The sequence below is a fragment of the Petaurus breviceps genome, unplaced genomic scaffold (assembly GCF_028583685.1).
Source record: "Petaurus breviceps papuanus isolate PSGF00001 unplaced genomic scaffold, PetGlider_PUasm1.0 208, whole genome shotgun sequence".
NCBI lineage: Eukaryota > Metazoa > Chordata > Mammalia > Diprotodontia > Petauridae > Petaurus > Petaurus breviceps.
The window spans coordinates 13,019,692-13,038,797 of NW_027185852.1; the positions used below are offsets into that span (position 1 = coordinate 13,019,692).

Sequence of the window (19,106 nt, forward strand, 5' to 3'; positions counted from 1 at the left end):
TTTCTTTCTTTCTTTCTTTCTTTCTTTCTTTCTTTCTTTCTTTCTTTCTTTTTCCTTCCTCCCTCCCTCCCTCCCTTCCTTCTTTCCTTTCTATTTTTTTCCTTTTCCTTTTTTTTGCTGTCAGATACCTGGGATGTGGTACTGCCCCAACTTTCCTTTCATACAATTCTGTGTAATATAGCTCCTCTTCCCACTTTGATAATGAAACTGTTCTCTTGGAGGTTGGCAATGTTCTTGGGTTTTGTCCCCAATTTTTTAGCATTTTTATTTAAAGTTTTGAGTTCTAAATTGTACCTTCCCTCCCTCCCTTTTCCCTTCCCTGAGATGATGAGCAATCAGATGTAGGTTATACATGAATGACTATGTAAGACATAATACTCGTCATTTTGCACAAGACAACTCAGATAAAAGGAAAAAATGAAAGAAAGTGAAAAACAGCCTTCTTCAGCCTATATTCAGTCAGTATCAGTTCTTTCTCTGGAGGTGGATAGTATGTTTCATAAGTCCTTTGGAATTGTTGTGGATCATTGTATTGCTGAGAAGAGCTTTCACAGTTAGTTATTGTTACAATGTTGCTGTTATAGTTTCAACGTTCTGGTTCTGGTCACTTCACTATACATCAGTCCATGTAAGTCTTTACAGGTTTTCCTAAATCATCCCGCTTGTCATTTCTTATATTCCACTACAATCATATACCACAGCTTGTTTATCCAGTCCCCAATTGATGGCCATTCCTTTGATTTCTAAATCTTAGACACCACAAAAAGAACTGCTATAACTTTTTTTTTGTATATATAGGTCCTCCCCTCCCCCCCCCTTTTTTGGATGTCTTTGGGGTATAGACCTAGCAGTGGTATTAGATCAAAGGGTATGAACAGTTTTATAGCCCTTTCAGCCTACTTCCAAATTGCTCTCCAGCATGATTGGATCAATTCACAATTCCATCAGCAGTGCATTAGTATTCCAGTCTTCCCACATCCCCTCCAACATCCAGCAGTTTTTTTTTTTTGGTCACATTAGCCAATCTGATAGGTGTGGGGTGGTACCTCATATTTGTTTTAATTTGCATTTCTCTGATTGGTAGTGATTTAGAGCATTTTTTCACATAATTATAGATAACGTTGATTTCTTTGTCTAAAAACTGCCTGTTTGTATCCTTTGACCTTTATCGATTGGGGAATGACTTGTATTTTTATAAATTAGACTCAGTTCTCTATGTATTTGAGAAATGAGGCCTTTATCAGAGATTGTTACAAAATTTTTGCCTTGGTTTTCTGCTTCCCTTATAATTTTGGTTGCCTTGGTTTCATTTGTGAAAAACCTTTTTAATTTCATATAATTAAAAATGATCTCTTTTACATTTTGTAATGCTCTCTACATCTTCTTTGGTCCTAAATTCTTCCCTTATCCATAAATCTGACAGATCAACTATTCCATGCTTTCTTAATTTGTTCATGTTATCTCCCTTTATATGTGAATCATATACCTATTTTGACCTTATCTTGGTATATGGTGTGAGTTTTTGTCAGATAATGAGTTTTTGTTCCAAAAGCTTGGATCTTTTGAGTTTACTGTATCCCAGGTTACTGTGGTCATTTACTATAATGTAATTAGCACCCAGTCTGTTCCACTGACCTTTTTGCAAGATAAATCAGTGATTCCTGAGATCGGTGGCTCCTTGATCTTCGCACAGCCTTCCACCCTGTTGGCCAGCTGCTTCTGACCCTTCTGAGGTTGCCTGTCTCTCTGTAGCTCCACACTCCTACCTGTCTCCAGTCTGCATGGCTTTCAAAGACTGTCTGCAGTTCTCTCTTTATTTCTGCTTTAGTGCATTTCTTCTCTGAGTTCATAGAGTCCTACTTCAGCCAACGTCTCTACCTGCGGCTCCAGAACATACCAGGCAGGGCTCATATCTTTGGCTCTCTCTCCCAAAGTGCCCCAGATCCTTCCTTCTCTGGCCTTGCTCCCCGTGGCGGCCTAGAGACCTGCAGCGGGCAGGACCTCCCTCCCAGGGATGGTCAGTGACTCTCCAGCCAGAGTGCTTTCCGATGAAGGGGCTCCTGGGGGTTACTGTGCACATAGCAAGCTCACATCCACGTTTTGCCACGTGGACCTCTGACACAAAGTCTGGGGAAGCCTAGTTATTGTTATTCCATCAGGCATTTCTGTAACTTGACTGGGGAGTCACTCAGTCAGCCCTGTGTCCCCCCTCTACAGGAAGCTTTGCCCCGCCTATAGCCTTTCTGTCCATGTCTGTTTGCTTGCTCTCGCCCTCCTTGAGAAAAAGGTTGTCTTTTACCCTTTTTAGTATTTCTGGTGCTTAGCACAGGGCTTGGCACATAGTAAGCCCACCCATAGTAGATGCTTCTTGGCCATCTGATTGAATCCAGCTGCCATTCAGCTAGCCCACTCCTTTCATCCTGGGTCAGGTAAACAGAGAGCATTTTGGAGGATTGTTCTGTTCTAGGCCCTGTGCTAATGCTGGGAATACAAAGACAAAAGTCAGAGCCTTTGCCCGTGCAGAGTGCTGTGTTCTTTTGGGGGAGATAAATTGTGTCCGCATGGAGCACATACAAAATAGAGACCTGCTGAGCCTGGGGGAGCAGGCGGCCTCTGCAGAGAGGCCTTATGTGGAAGGTGGCCCTCACGGTGAGCATTTATGGAAACTGGATTCTCAGCAGGGGCAGCCACAGGGGATGGAAGCTCCCAGCCTGGCCGGGCCATAGTGGCTGGGAAGGGCTATGCTGGGAGACGTGGCTGAAGTGCCGAAAAGACGAGGTGCTGTTTGAGTTTAGAGAGAACAGGGAGCCCCTGGGGTTTGAGGAGGGGAGTGACGTGGCTTTCCCTGGTTAAGGAAGACTGTGGTCAGTTGTGTGGAAAGTGGATCAGGATAGGAAAGACGAGGCTGGGAAACCCGTGGGGAGGATAGGTATTGGCTTATTATGGCAGCGCTTAGTCTGGGTGAGGGGTGAAGAAGACCTGAGCTAGCGTGGTGGCAGGCCGTGCCAGTCCTCAGAGAGGTGGAAGGGCCGTGCTTGGCAGCGGAATTTCCACCAGCACTTTGCCTCTCCGCACACCTTTATCTTGGGTGACCCTGGTATGGTTACCCTGGCCTCCAGTTCCCCTGAGTTTGTCTCTTGAATTGGTCTGCCACAGGTGGCTCCCTGCTCCAGCCCATCCCCCACTCAGCTGTCCAGGAGATCTTCCCAAAGCCCAGGGGTGACCACGTGACCCCTGCCTCCTCACCATCCTCTCCAGTGGCCTCTGTTGGTGCTTAGAGCCCGCCCAGGCTTTAGCTCACAGCCCCCTGGCACTCTGTAGTCTGGTTCATTGGCCTCCTGGCTGCCCCTGGCATAAGGCCCTCCATCTCCTGAATGGGCACCTTCTCTGGCGCCATGCCCACCGTGCCTCCGGGCTTCTTTCAGTTCTCAGCTAAAACCCACCTTGTATAGGAAGCTTTCCCAGCCCCTCTCAATGCCAGGGCTTTCCTTTTATCCATCAGTAGCTGGTGAGCTGCTCAAGGGCAAGATCCCCAGCACCTGGCACACAGTTGGTGCTCATTAGATGTTTAATGACTGACTGATGTATGGAGGTGGCAGTATTTGAAGCTGAGTGCCTCTGCGTATACATGGACCATTGGACTTCGTCTCAAGAATGGCTGAAAGAAGCCGCATGCACACATGCGTCCTGGGTGCTGTCTGGGGTTCTCTGGCACTGGGGGTTTGGGTCTGAGGAACAGCCCTTGGCCACAAAGAGCTTCACCCACCCTTTTTTGGCCCTGGCCCTTTGGCAGTCCAGTGGTGCCTGCAGACCCCTGCTCAGAGGCTTGGGATCACAGAGGAAACCAATTCTGTGGAGTACAGTTATCAAAACATTTTTAAAACAAGTTAAGAGGGACCCAGAGGACAGGACATAACCATGGTGTTGTAGACTGACTCCAGTAAATGGGAAAGGAGGATAATGGCAGAAAACAGTAATTTTGTGGAATCCTTAAAATAGAGAAAACCAAGCCCCGAGCTTGGTCTCCTGGGAAGTGGCTCTTCCTCTTCCCTTCTGACAGCCTTTCTCCCCTCTCTCACCCCCAGCCTTGGGCTCCCGCTGGACAGTGGGCTCCTCCCAAGGGCTGGGAGGCACAGGCTTTGTCCAAGTTTAAACCCCCTTCAGCATTTTTCTAGTTCTTGGCTTCTGACTGTGGACCATCCTGGAGCAGCACGCTGTTTACACCTTAAAATGCCTCCCCTGTCGTCTGCTCCTGATGTGTGAGGGAGCAGGACGTTGGCTTTATTTCTTTCCACTTACTTCAGACAGCCAGGCCTTTTTCTTTGTGTTATTGGCATTTTCTGACCTCAGCTCACAAATACGGAGTGCGTTGAGCGCTTCCTGTCTTTTTACACATGGCATTTTGTCTGATCCTCTGTTATAATGTAGAAAAACTGCTAAACATTAACTGCTCTAAGATCTTGCTTTATTTGGTATAGGGGAGGAGTGGGATTTAGCCAAAAACCTCGTCTCAGATTCTGGAACTGAATATTTTCAGAGTGGAACTTTTTTAGCCTGATTTTTGTTTTAGACACTAATGATAAATACCACTAGCATTGCAAGTTGTAAAATTTTAAACTTTCCCATTACGTGGCAATTTAGTTTTTAAAAATTATTTACCATGTTCAGTGGAGCATGGCTCAGTAATATCACAGTTTTCAAGGTAAAAAAACAATTAATTGACAGAAAGTTTGATGATATTTAATGTCACATTGTTCACAAGGGACTCAGTGTGCAGATCCAGGCCTTCAATGCCTCTTACAATGCTCCCCATTCACCAAGCCATCGCCCAAGAGTGTCCCCAAGAACCAAGAGGCATCCTTGAGACCACATAAAATGGACCAGGTTATGGGTGATCAGGAGGCTGCTCTGGGCCTTCCACAGTTGGCTGGGAATCAGGCCTTTCTTTCCTCATTTAGTCTAATGTGGTTGGCAGTGAACTGATGGATGCTGGTATGGTATTTTCCAGTTTAAAAGTAGCCCCACAAAAGCCTACAGGTGCCCACACAAAAGCTGGCCAAGAGGAGGAAGTTTTGTTCAGGAGCCCGTGAGCGGCATCTGGACAGATGGTGGCCCTGATGCTCCGGAATCACGGGATTTAGCATTTTCACTGAAACTCCCACCCCATGACTTAGCCTGAGTTTTAGAATAGGTAATAGTAGCAGAGGGTGAGGACCACTTCTGTTTCACAGGACTTTCCGGATCTTAAGTTCTGATTTGGGAAGCTCTGCCCTAGAAATAGATCAGTGTTTGTGGCCAGCAAGTTCAGGCCTTGGAATCTGTTCCTCTGTCTTTGTTTCTGTTTTGTAAAATCTGTTTCTCAACTAGAGTAGATTTTTAGAAAAGTCACTGAATTTGGAGTCCAAGATGACCATCTTTCACTTGGGCTTTCTGTTCTGGCTGATTTCCATCTGGAAGCTTCTGATTTCTTTTCTTTCTCCCCTGACCTGATTTTCTAAGTCTGAGGGCTTGGAAGCTGGCTCTGTGTCTGCCCTTGGCAGCCTTGGCTTGCAATGGGAGCTTTTCATTGGAGGGGGCCCCCTCCCCTGTGGGGAGCCTGCCTGGGCCATTTGGAAGGGAGTACCTGCAGGTGTTTGTCATGGGGGAAGAAAGAAAAAGGGTGGTGTGGTCGGGCTGCTGGGAAGGCTGCGGAGTTAGGACAGCTGTAGGTAGCAGCTCTTTTCCAGGAAGATACCTCCGTAATGATTTAATTGACCGATTATGCAATTGGTACAGCTTGGGGTCTTCCAGGAGAATCTGTCTGAGTCTAAGCAGTAATAACATGAATTCATATTTATAAAGCACTTTAAGGCCTGCCATGTATTACCTCATTGAATCTCAGTATAGCTTCTTACCTTAACAAGCACCGATTAAACTTTTTTGTCATTCACAGACACAAAGGGCTGGCCACCTAGATCACCTGAGGTCCGGTACTGTGTCTGGGCAGTATCAGTGGACTCTAGCGCTGTCATAGTGACATGTCAGCTTGCTGTGGGTCAGCACCAGGACACAGTGTGGATGGGGAAAGAGAACCTGCTTTGGAGTAGGGGGGCTAGGGGTGAAGCCTGCTGCTGCCTGGATGAGCTGCCTGGTCTGGGGAGCAGCTGCCCTGCCAGGGGCTTCCTGGGTGCTGGGGAAGCAGATCCCAGAGAGAAGGCTTCCCTGCCCTCAGGCAACGTGTCTCTCCCCCCCCCCCCTTAGAGCCTTAGTGAAGGAGACCCAATTCAGATTATAATTGGGAAATATTTAACAAAAATCCATGGAAATGGAATAGAACATAGATGATATTAATATGTGGTTTTCTATGGCCATCCACCTCCAGAGAAACAGCCAGTGGAGCCGGAGTGCAGATTGAAGCTTCAGTTTTGTCTCTTTTTTTTCTTTTTTGCAGCCTGGCTAACATGGAGATGTGTTTTCCATATTTCACAAGTGTTTCACATGTATAATTGATATCATTTTTTTTTGCTTTCACAATGGGTAGGAGAGGGCTGGGAGAAGGGAGAGAATTTAGCACTCAAAATTTTAAAGAATGTCAAAAATGAAGAATAATTTTTCAAAGATAATAGTCCAACATACTGTGTGGTTTTTCTAAGCCAGTGTGGCCGCAGGGATCCTTTCGTATGGCTGAGTAGCCTCTGTGTATTTACCTTTGTCGCCACTGGCCAAGGACGGAGAGATTGTCACGCTGGTGTGTGTCCGAGGGGCTCTTGAACCCCTTCCATCCTGGCTCAGAGGCCCCCAGTCCTGCTGACCTCCCACCTACAGTGCACACAACACACATACCTAAATAGACGAGACTGGGGGAGCTGCCTGTTTTCACCGGCTCCTCTGCCGCTCTCTCCTACCTTCCTCTCCTCCCTGCCTGCCTCTGAGTCTGGCTTCAGACCTCCTCATCCGCCCAAGCAGCCTTCCCTCATTTGCCAAAGCCAGCGGCCGTTCCTCAGTCTGCAGCCTCTGATGCCGCTGACCCCCCCCCCCCCCCCCCCCCCCCCCCCCCCCCTCGCGGGCACCCTGGTGACTAACCCCCCCCCCCCCCCTCCCCCTCCCCCCCCTCGCCTGCTCACCTCCTATAGTCCAAATCTGAAAAATAAAAAAAGCGCTTGACTATTTTTGAGGTATTGGTTGTCTTCCTGAGGCTTTGCTGCTGCTTCTCTCACCAGTCAGGCTGTTCTTCCTGCCATCCTGTGCAGGGCCTTCATGCAGGACGTCCCCACTGATGATGGGTGCCCCCCATGCTCTGTCCTTGGCCCCTTCTCTCCTCCCTCAGAGATCTCAGCAGCTCCCGACTCTCAGATTGCCCTGCTCACCTCCTTCAGTCTAAAAGCGAATACATCGTCTCTCGCTTTTTTTATTTTGAAGAATTGGTTTATGTGTAGATTTGGGGTCATGATAATAATGGGGGCATCTGGGCGGCACACCAAGACTGGAGGCAGGAAGGTGCCTCCTGCTGAATTGAGATCCGGCCTCAGACACCTCCTAGCTGGGTGACCCTGGCCAGGTCACTTCACCCTCTCTGCCTCAGTGTCCTCATCTATAAAATAAGCTGGAGAAGAAAATGGCCAACTGCTCTACCATCTCTGCCAGAAAACCCCCAGGGGGGCCATAGGTCATTACACATGAGTGAGAAATGGCAGAGCAGCAGCAGTGATGGTGACAGTGGCTAACAGTCATCCCAGACTATTTGCAGAGGACACTTGAATGATTCTCTCGTTGGCTCCTCATATGCAGCCATTATCATCCCCATTTTGCAGATGAGAACACTGAGGCCGCATACAGTTAGGAGACGCAGGGCCATGCTGCCCGTGTGTGCCTGAGGCGGGATCAGAGCAATGCCCTCTTCCCGGGCCCTGCCACGCGGCCCAGGCAGCGCTGTGATCCACTCGGGTTCATTCCTCTGTGGCCCACGTGTGCACCTCTCAGAACCCTAGCTCGGTTGATTATGGTTAATTTTGCACAGACACTGATGTAAAGTAACTGCCCCCAGACTTCCTTTTTCCACCTGAACAGGTTTTTCTAATCCCGACTTCTTCCTTCTTGTAGAACGGTGGCGGCTGAAGTGAGGAAGCAGATCTCGGGCCAGTACAGCGGCTCTCCCCAGCTGCTCAAGAACCTTAGCCTTGTGGGCAACGTTTCCCATCATGCCAGCGTAAGTAGCGCATCAGAAATGGGGTCAGTGACGGCCCGTCCCCAAAGAGGCCGAACCATTTGTGGGAAGCGTTTTGTGGTCTCAGGCATCAGAACGAGGAGGACAGGCTCTCTGGCTGACCGTGGCCTCCCCATGTGCTGTGGGCCCTCCTGCAGCTCTCCTGTGGCCCCCAGAGGGTGAGTGTGCTGCTGACGCAAGGGGGCCTTTCTGTCCCTTCTTCAAGGGACGTCACTCCCTATGATGGCCTGGGGTCCCCCAGCTATTCACTTCATCTCTCCACTCCAGCCTCCCCTTGTGCATGCACACATACACACACACGCATACATATGCTCACACACGCACACGTGCACACACCCACACCTCCTAGACATCTTATTGTTAGGTGCCCCTCCTTCTGTAAAGAGGCATGGAAACAGCTGTCAGAAGGTGGCAGGGAAGTTTGGTGTAATTTTTGCCTCATGCCAAATCTTGAGCGTGAGGATGAGCTGGTAAGAGGCGTGCAGAGTGCAGCAGGAGCGAGGTCCCTGATAGGGGACTGTCCCAGGCAGTCCTGGTGGAGCAGTGGGTGCTGGGGCTCATTGCTTTCTGAAAGAAGGGCACATACTTAGATGTCCAAAACATGCCCTTTTCTGGTGTCTTCTCTCCAATGCTCCTGAGAGTCACAGCACAAGTCAGCTGTGTAGCCAGCGGGAAAGCAGCAGCAGAGTCTGGTCTTGGCCCAAGAAGGGGCCGCTACACGCTGTGGAGAAGAGCGCTCCCCAGGGGCTTGGACAGGATACGTTGTGCCGTGAGCCCTTTTGACTTTGGTCGCTCAGGGAGTCGTGCTGCATATGGGCATGGCTCCGTTTACAGCCGTTGCGTGCACATGCTCCATTGCCTGCCGCATGCTTTGTGGACTGGCTTTCATCCATCACTTGCTGTTCCTGCGGTGGTGTTCCAGGATCAGTGATTCTGGAGGTGTGGAGAGCTCCCGCAGGTCAGCAGACTTGGCTGGCGGCAGCCAGGGACAAAGCCAGGCTTCTCTGTGTGTCTGGAGGCAGATCAGTCAGCAAGCTTTTCTTCAGCATTTGCCTCGTGCTAGGCTTCGTGCGAGAGGCCGGGGGCCCAGACAAGAATAAAACAGTCTCTGCCCTCAAGGGGCTGATAGTCTTTTGGGACTGGACAGGTATAGGGAAAATCTGTCTTCTAGAATCTGGTGGGTGGGGTTGGTAGCCCTAGCTGAGGGGGGATCAAGAAAGGTTTCATGCAGAAGGTGATGGTGAGACTGATTCATCAAGGATAGTAGGAATTCTAGGAGGCAATAGTGACAAGGGGGTGCTTTTCAGGTATGAGGCACTGCCAGTGCAAAGGTGCGGAGATGGGAGATTGGAGGAGGCTGCCAGGGCCAAGGAGAAGGCTTTATCTTCACTCTCGTTGCTTCCTGCTGTCCCATGGCATCTCTTCAGTACTCAGAGCTTCTGTGTGCCGCACATAGAGGGGCATCGGCCTTGGGGAGAAGGGTCTCCTTCTCAGACTGGAGGAGAGATGTGGGTGTGCTGTCCAGGTGTTTGGAGATATGGAGAAGGGGGGAAGAAGACACTCTCAGGCAATGGCCCCTTCTCTTCTTAGTGAAGTATGATCTTGGGGGTGACAGGGAATCACCAGGGTTCAGGGGGGGCCTGTGCTTTAGGACAGTCTCCTGGTGGCTGAATGCCGGATGGGCTGGAGTTGGGAGAGCCTGGAGGCAGGCAGCTGCACCAGCACATGTGAGGTGATGAGGGCCTGTGAGGAGAGGGCGTTTTGAGAGCCATTGCAAATGAGAAATCACTGGGTCTTGGCAACAGCGGGGATGTGAGGGAGCCTGAGGGTCTGGGACGAGGGGCTGCCCTTCCTGGTAATAGGGAAATTAGGGGAAGGGAGAGTGGAGAGGGAAAGACAAGAGTTTAGTTTTACAGATGTTCGATTTAAGATGCCTCCTGGACATCCAGGTCGAGGTGTCTGAAAGGCAATGGAGTCCGGAGGTCGGCAGAGAGTTTGGGGCAGCAATCATTGGCAAAAAAGATGGTCATTAAATCCCGGGGGGCTGATGAGTTGATGCTTTTATGGTACCTCAGAGTGGTCCTGAGGGGGCTGTTTCTAAACACTTTATCATTGATTGAGGCACATGACTAAAAGTATTAAAAAGGTGACAGATCAAAGAACGTCAACTAAGCACTAAAGCAGACATTCTGAAAATCAAAGGAAATTAATAAAAGGGAAAGCAAAAAAATTGAATTAATAAAACCAAAAGCTTTTTTTGAATAAAAAAATTAACAAAAGAAATGATTATGTCATCTGATTTTGTTTTTAAAAGAGGGAAAACAAATTACCCATGTAAAAAGAGAATTCCTCATGGCTAGTTACCCTGCCCCATGAGGGCCTCCCTCCCCAGCCTGAATTCTCTCTCGTTCCCTGGCCTCCTTCAAGATTTAGCTGAGATCCCACCTTCTCTCGGAGACCTTTCCAGGAACAACCCATAGCCACAAGAAGCCCTTAATATTTCTTATCTACCCAATGGAAATAAAGCAAACGATCAGAAATTATTTTGCCCAATTATATGTCCAAAAGCCTGATAGTTTAGAAGAAATGGTTAACCCCCTGTAAGAATAGAAAACACCCAGATCACCAGAATAAGAACTGGACAGTTTATATGGCCAGATTTCGCGGGTGTGGGGGGGTGGGGGGATGGCCTGAGAAAGCTCTGACCTCTAGGATTTGGATGAAAAGAGTTAGAGCCTGGGGTGTGAGGGTCATGAAGTCCAGCCTGAGCCTCTGAGCAGCGTCCACACTTCACATTCATGAGTGCTTAGAAATGTCACAGCAACCTTGCCCGCCCTGGTGCTTTCGGGGCTGGATTGAGGTCCTGGGCTCTCCAGTATTCTCTGCTGCCTCAGATGCTTAGATCCAGGCAGAGGAGAGGGAGCAGCTGTCTCTGAAAGACCCTCCTGCCCAGGGCAGACAGCCTGCTTTGGGTTGTGTCCAGCATAATTTTGTGTCAGTAAGGTGGTCGGGCTTGCTGCACTCTGTCCCCCCGGAGCAGAACAAAGAAGGGGCTCTGGAGAATCTCCTGAGAAGCACAGGGGTACCCAAGGCTGCCCCGCCCCAGGAGGGGGCATTAGGGGCGCAGACATTGGGAGGGGGCCCCAGCTCGCTCGGGACCTGGGGATAGAAAGACCCAAATGGAATGGGCCCTGCCCTGAGTAGCCCAGGAGGGAACATTGTGTACATAACCAACACAGAAAGGCCTCCCCTCTCACAGGGGCAGTATTCTTAGGACAGTGATGGGAGGTGGGATAGGAGCCTGCAGTCACCCCAGTGCTTGTCTGGCTTTGGACGTGGCTGGAAATGGACTTTTCAGCAGATGATTCTTTATGTCTAAACGTTATTTCTGATAACGTGACCTTTTCTTGACACAATGGCTGTGAAAGAACTCCTAAAGGACAGAGATGGCAGAGGAACCCGAGGTCAATGGGGACAGGAGCCGCCTGCCATCTCTGGGCCCCCTTCCCGAGGGCAGTGACTGGGGCCCCAGGCACATTCACCCACAGACTCGGCAGCTTTTCTGTTTCTTCAGTTCCCTCTTGGCAGACGGAGAGGTCACCTTAGCCCTTTGTGGAACAGGTTCATGGACATCGGCCTCCAAAGGGGCAGTCAGCATGAGGGCCTGGAGAGAGGCCGCTGTCATCAGTGCATGGCAGGACAGGGCCTGCCTAGGACCATCCGGCGGCCGGCCTGCTAGGCCGGAAGGGGAGTAAAAAATCATAAGAAGTGAGACTGGAAGTGGGCTGGAGCTGCGTGAAGAAGTTTACCAGCCACTGATCTCTGATCTGAAAGGCAAGGCAGGGCCGTGGTGCTGCTGCTGAATAGGGGAGGGAGATGGCTGACCTAGTGCCTGGCAGCTGGGTGACCTTGGACAGGTCACAATCCTCCCAGACAAGGCAGTGTCTATGCTGTTGAGCCCCGTGCCTGAGACATGGCAGGCGCTCTGTTAGTGCTTATGCCTGTTGTTATTATTATGCCGGTGCCCCAGGGAAGTCAGTGGAGTAGTTGTGAGGAGTGTGTGTGTGTGCGTGCGTGTGTGCGTGTGTACATGCATGTGTGCGTGTGCGTGTGTGTGTGTGCGTGCGCACAGACAATTACATACCGAGGAGACTTGAGAGAGACAAGGTTACCAGACGGAGTCTTGAATCAGTAAGAAGCCAGAACTGAGACACCATTTACTGGTTCGCTCTTGCCAGTATAAAGAATGAAAAAAGAGAAATCACCGCATGTGGAGAAGAAATGAAGAAATAAAGCCACCAGAAACACTTCTGCCCAATTATGTTCCAACCAAATGCATAATTTAAAGGAAGGGGATGGAATCCTGAAAAACCTAAGGCACCCAGATTCCCAGAATAAGGAGCGCATGACTCAAATGGCCCCTTTTCAGAAAAGATTGGTCAAGCCGTAACACGTGAATTCCCAAATAAAAAGATCCCAGAATCCGATGGGTTTATAAATGAACTTAGTGAAACTTTAAAAGAGCAGTTGATTGCAGTTTTACATAATCTGTTTGCAAAAACAGGAAAACAAGGGTTCCTCCCAGATTTGTTATATCATATGATTATGGTTTTGATAGCCTAAATCAGGGAGAGAGAAAATCAGAAGAAAATTATTTTTAAAAATCTGTTGTAAAAATCTGCAAAAACTGTAAACAGAATATTAGCAAATGGCTACAGTAATACAGTAATGTTTCAGAAAGATTGTATACTATTAACAGGTAGGATTTATAGACTGAGTCAATATTAAGAAAACTATAAATATAACAAAATCACATAGTTATTTCATTAGATGTAGAAAAAGATTTGGCAAAATTCAATATCCATTTCTGATAAGAACCAAAAAGTATAGAACTAAATAGACCTTTTTCTTAATACGGTAAGTAGTATTTATCTTGGGGGGGGGGGGAAGAGAGCCTAAATTACATTTAGTGAAGACAAATTAGAGGCCTTTCTATTAAAATCCAGGGAAAAGTAAGCATAGCCATTATCAGTCAGTCAATTAACCTGTGTTAAGCACTCAGTAGGCCCTCCTGTTATCACCCCTGTTATTTCACGCGGTGCTAGAAACGCTTGCTTTGGCAGTAAGAGAAGAAAGACACTGAGGGAATAATCACAGAGAAAAAGAAATAGAATTGCTGCCCTTTGCAGATAAGCCATTCGAGAACTTTTCAAAGTTATCTAAAAATTAGTCGAATAATAACATGAGGAAAGTAGCAAGATATAAAACAAGCTCAAATTAATTATGTCTTTTTATATATTGCCACCCAAACCCAGCATGTAAAGATAGAAAGAAATTTCATTCAGAACAGTTGCAGAATGTAAAAGTATTAGGAACCGTACCCAAGAATTTTATGCATATGGTTACAAGTCACTCTTACATAAAGACAGACAGACTGGGGCAGCTAGGTGGCGCAGTGAATAGAGCACTGGCCCTGGAGTCAGGAGGACCTGAGTTCAAATCCGGCCTCAGACACTTAACACACTTACTGGCCGTGTGACCTTGGGCAAGTCACTTAACCTTAATTGCCCTGCCTTCCCCCCTCCAAAAAAAAAAAAAGACAGACTTAAATGGGGAGAGATTATTTATGATTTGGCCATGCTAATATGCTAAGTGACAGTGCTACTTAAATTGATTTACTTATTGCCATACCAATGAGACTGATAAAGGATGACTTTGGATAGCTAAAAAATGACAGAATTCATCTGGAAAAACAAAAGTCAAGATTCTCAAGGTAAATCATGAAAACCAGTAGGTAGGAAGGGAGACTAAGTTCCAACTCTATTACAAAGCAATCCTAATCAGGACTGTTTGGTTCTGGCTAAAAAACAGTCAAGTTAAGCAGTGGATTGGATTTAAGATGTAATGATCTTAACATTTACATGTAAAGATGTAAATGAACTGTGTGATGTGGTATTTGATAAACGGAAAGATTAGTGGCAGAGGTGGCTGACAGAGCTGGAGAGGGCCTGGGCAGCAAGCAGACCCCCATTGCACCGTGAGACAGAGCACATGGTTTATGTAGATAAATGGTCACATATAAACTGGAGGAGCAAGGGAGAAAATGCGCCATTCATGAGAATGGTCTGAGGGAACGTCCACGACCAAGTGAGACCTGGAGAAGATCACAGAAGGGACACCGTGGATTACGTAAAACTGACAAGTTTAAGTGCAGTTAGGATGATAAGAGGATTTATAATTGGGAAAGAGTCCCAGCACCTTCCAAGCCAGCTGCACCTAGACACGTGTCCGGCCTTGTCATCTTCTCCCAGCCCCAGCCTCTTTCCAGGGTCTCAGGGCCATCCTGTGGAGACCAGCCAGGACTCCTCACCCTCCTTCCATCCACACTCCCAGATGTCATCAGATGCTGCCCTTGTGCCTTCCCAGCATCGGCCCCAGCCCGGCCTCTCACCTATGGTTGCAGGAGGCTTCCGAGCTCATGTCCTGCCGGCTGCCAGAGGCTGCTCTTCATCTTCTTTGTACGCGCTTCTGCATGTTGTCTCTGAACCCCCTGAGAGCCCCTGGCTTTTATGTTTTTCTTTTGTCACCCAACAGGGCCGCCCACACAGACAACGTCATAGGCACCCAGTGAGATGCTTGTGGGTTTGACTTTGCTTGACCCTTATTAGCATCCCTGCCACAGGAACCTTCCTTAAACCTGGGTCTGGCTCTTTGGCCCTCCTCTGCCCTGGGGTCAGATCTGCACCTCTGCGCTGGGCTGTGCAGCTGCTGGCAACTCTAGTTTCAGGGTGGGCAGCCTTCCTCCTTCTGCACTCTCTGATCCGGCCCCTCTGGCCTTCCCTCGGCTTCTCCTGCCCTGGGCACTGGCCGTCCCTCCCACCTGGAGCCTGCGTCTGCCTCCCTTTGAGGGGCGGCCTCTGCGGCCCCCTCTTCTGCATGCAGCCTTTCCCGATCTCCCCCCCCCAGCTGTGAGTGCCAGCCCCTGGTCCTTAGCTGGGTCACTCACCTTTGTTTTGATTCACGAGCTGTTTAGGCAGCTGCATTTTTATGTACAGTCGTCTTCTCCTTGAGGGTGAAAACCCCTTTGGAGCGGGCCTTGTTGAGCTCATTGTGCTTCTCCCCAGTGTGCCTAGTAGAGTGCCTGGCCCTTGCCTGGCCCTTGATAAAACTTGGGGACTGATCAGGATATCTGGGAAAGACAGCCATCCCCACCAGGGGCAGGAGGAAGTTCAAACATTCCACAGTCATAGGAAAAAAAGTTTCCAAATCATGGATAAATAGAAAATCCAAATGCAGACCACCGTGCGGTTCTGCAGATTGAGGGTCAGAATCTCAGGAGTGATAGAGAGGACAAGAACAGCTGTTTGAAGGGAGAGAGAAGATGGTCAGCAAACATTTATTAGGTGCTTGCTGTGTGCCCGTTCCTGGGTACAAAGAAAGATAAAAACATGGTGGCTGCTTTGCAGACCTTTGTGTCCAGATGGCTGGGGCCGCATGGACATAGCTTTGGGTCTACAGTGGACGTGGAGAGCTTTCAGAGGGAGGAAGGAAGGAGCACCGGCTCATGTTGGGAAGAGTCTCCTGCGCAGTGTGGGATTAGAAGGAAGCATCACAGCCACAGGGGCTGCCAGAGAGTGGGCAGAGGCCTGTCGCATCCAGAGAGCAGCTGTGGGGGGCGTGCCTGGACCAGGGAAGAGCACACCTGCCGTGTGCCGGGCACTATACCAAGTGGGGTGCCAGAGTAGGGAAACAAGCAGGCAGAAGTTAAGTGACCTACCCACAGTCACAGTTGTAGGGAGTCATTGTCTGAGGCTGGACTGGAACTCGTCTGCCTGACTACAGCCCCAGCACTCTCTTTAGTGTGTCCCTTAGCTGCCTAATGTGGGGGGGGGGTAAAGGGTAAGAGGGGTAGAAAGACAGGGAGGGACTTTAAGAGACAGAGGGGAACTATTGGAGTATTGAGTAGGGACGGTGACATGGTCAGACAGTGCTGAGCAGAGGATAGATTGGCATGGGGAAAGGTGTGTGTTAGAGAGGCCACCTAGCACACCATGGCGGTCGTCCACCCGTGTGGTGAGGAGGGCCTGTGTTGGGGTGGCAGCCAGGATCCCACCTTACAGGTAAGGCGATCTGTCTCAGGTTGTGGGCACAGCTGTGACTCGGTCCAGCCAGTCTGTAAGTCTTTTGGAAGGATGTCTCAAAGGCAACCAAGTCCTGTATCCCCTGTATCTCCATAGCACCCCTGTACCCCAAAGAGATCCAAAAAAGAGGAGAGAGACCCAAGTGTCCAAAAATACTGATCAGTGCCTTTTGTAGCTGGAAGGAAAGTGAGTGCCCATCGGTCAGGGAGCTGGCATAGGGATAGGCATAGGGATGGAAGGGAGTGGCGCAGTTTCAGAGAAACCTGGGGAGACTTGCATGGGCTGATGTAGAGGGATGTGAGCAGAGCCCGGGGAACCTTGAGTGGACTCAGGACAGCGATGGTGAAACTCTCTCAGAAGCCGAGTGGGGCAGATGGGACTGGATGAGGCCCGAGAGTGGTTCATTTCGCTAGACTTTGCATCTTCCTGACCAGGACTGGGTGTTTCTTTCTTATCACTGGGGGAATGAGGAGCTACTGATCGGGTCCTCAAAAAAGAAGGAAAGAAAGAAAAAAGAGTCTTTGTAGAATTTACAGGAGAAAACAGAACTTGAAACAGACAAGTAGGTCAGTATGGAATACCATGTTGAATTATTACATTCTTTAAAAAGCATGTCTCACATATGATCCTTTTCTGCTCTGCTGTGTATGTGGAAATTTTGGGGTTGATTGTTCAATTCAGAATAAAACTTTTTTTTTGAAAAGCAACTTACCCTGGCCCCAGAGCAGAACTAAATCGAGGTCATAGAGACCAGCTCAGGCTTGATGGAACTCTTCTGAAAGCTTCCTCTGTGGCCAGGAGGAGGGGCAGCAGAGGGCCACTAGCAGCTCCACCCTCACCAGAGGTTCAGGCTGAGCCCGTCCCCACTTGTCCCATGTATTACAGAGGCTGTTCTGGGTGGTCCCTTTCAACTTGGACAGGAGTGAGGCTTTGTATTGTGTCCGCAGGAAGCATCTGTGCTCGCGGTAGAGGCTTGGTGTCTGGGTCCCAGAGGACTTCTGTACGGTCAGGCCTGTCTCTGAGGGAGGACGCCCTCCAGCAGGGACCAGGCAGAGGGTCCGGGAGGCCTTGGGAGAGAAGTATCCTTCCTCTCTGTGCTTGCAGCCACCTCACCTTCCCCCAAGTTCCCTGTACTGGACCTGGCCTCTTCTTGGGCCCCATCCTAGCACTTTATTTTATGCCATGTTTTCTTTACAGATAAATAACAATTATGGTTTCATTAATGAATAATGTAGTCATTTAGTTTAATTAAGAGCATATCACACTGTTTCCCGTGACAGCCTTTCTGGATGATAGCACCCTGCCACTGAGGGGGTGCCGATGGTCCCCAGGGCATGCCGTACTTGGGGAGGCTGTCTTTGGCCTGAGATTTCTCTTGCTGTGGTTGGTGCCTTCCGTGAAGAAAAGGCCTGCTTATCCCATCTGCAGATGCACCAAGCTGGGAGGGATAGATAACATCATAGAGGTCAGCATCCCTACAGCTTGACATCTTAGAAGAATGGACAGAATTTAATAAATTAAAACAGAGAAAAATATAATGTTCTGTGCTTGGGTTAACAAAGAGTGAGACAGACCAGATCTGTGATGCAAAAAGGACTTTTCTCATGGCCTGTCTTAACACCCACCAGGGGAAGAGGCTTAAGATGAACTCCTTGGGGCGGGAGGAGGCAAGGCAATGAGGAGAAAGGGCAGCTGGGAGACCAGGGGCCGGACTGTTCTTTGGGCTGTGGACCATTGGCTGTGGGCCTCACGCAAGGCCTTAACAGGCCTTAATGGATTGACGTCAAGGTCCTTTGCAGTCAGTGTTCAGCGCTCTGGCCCTCTGCATAGGGGAGGCCCAAGGACTCCCGACCCCCCTCATGCCAGCGCAGCTAGAAGTCACCTGTCTGGCCTGAGAGGGAGCTGAGGGGTTCTCAGGCATCCACTTTGGGGTCTTGACCTGAGTGCTGTGGTGTACAGGTCAATGAAGGGGTCCTTGACTGAGTTGGAGCCTGTGATTTCAGGGATGGCATGGAGAGGGGCCGTGCTAAGTGTCTCTAGCAGACTGGAGGGTTCAAGCATGGGCTTGCCTTTGAAGGCCCTTGTGTTGTGCAGAGTCTGTCACATCCGACAGGGAGCCAGCAGGAGTTCTGGAGGCAGCAGTCCACCTACAGGCTAACGTGCCTCCTTCGTGGGCAAGACCAGGGGGGTCAGCCCTGGGATCTGAGCAACTAGAAAGCTTAGCTTAATTGTCATCCTCACTAGGAAGTCTTCTGTGCCCTTTTTTTTAAGGTCCCCCTTACCGAGGCTGTGGACCCAGTGGATTTGGAAGACTACTTAATCACTCATCCCCTGGCTGTGGAGTCTGGGCCATTAAGGGATCTGCTTGAGTTTCCCCCAGATGACATCGAAGTTGTTTACAATCCCAGGGACTGTCGAACCCTTGTGTCAGCTGTACCTGAAGAGAGGTAAGGAAGTCTTCAGGTGACCAGCTGGATCATGGCAGTGGGGACCCAACCCCTTCACTGTGTCATTAGTGGGTATTGTCATACAGAGCAGGGCTCCTAACATGGCATCTGTGAGTTTGTTTTTTAAAAATACTTTGGTAATTATTTCAGAAAGCTATGTTTGCTTTGCAAGCCTGTGTTTATATATTTAACAACATGATTCAGAGACGGGTTCTGTAGCTTTCACCAGCCTGCCAAGTGACTGGTGGGCTGGGGTTTCCCTAGAACCCTTATCTCCAAATACTTTTCTTCCACCACTGCACTAATGGATTTTCT

At 49.2% G+C, this 19,106-nt stretch overlaps 1 protein-coding gene across 6 annotated transcripts in view; it reads left to right on the plus strand.

Moving 5' to 3' along the window:
• LOC138165277 (dedicator of cytokinesis protein 7-like) overlaps positions 1-19,106 on the plus strand; it is a 327,550-nt gene that overhangs the window by 172,174 nt on the left and 136,270 nt on the right. For all 6 annotated transcript variants that reach the window (XR_011169325.1, XM_069093434.1, XM_069093430.1 and 3 more), the window contains exons 3-4: positions 8,080-8,185; positions 18,616-18,791. Coding sequence is in view for 5 of the 6 variants with exons in the window: in XM_069093434.1 (XP_068949535.1) it covers positions 8,080-8,185; positions 18,616-18,791 (282 nt within the window). In the remaining variant the exon portion in view is untranslated. The remainder of the gene's footprint in view (positions 1-8,079; positions 8,186-18,615; positions 18,792-19,106) is intronic.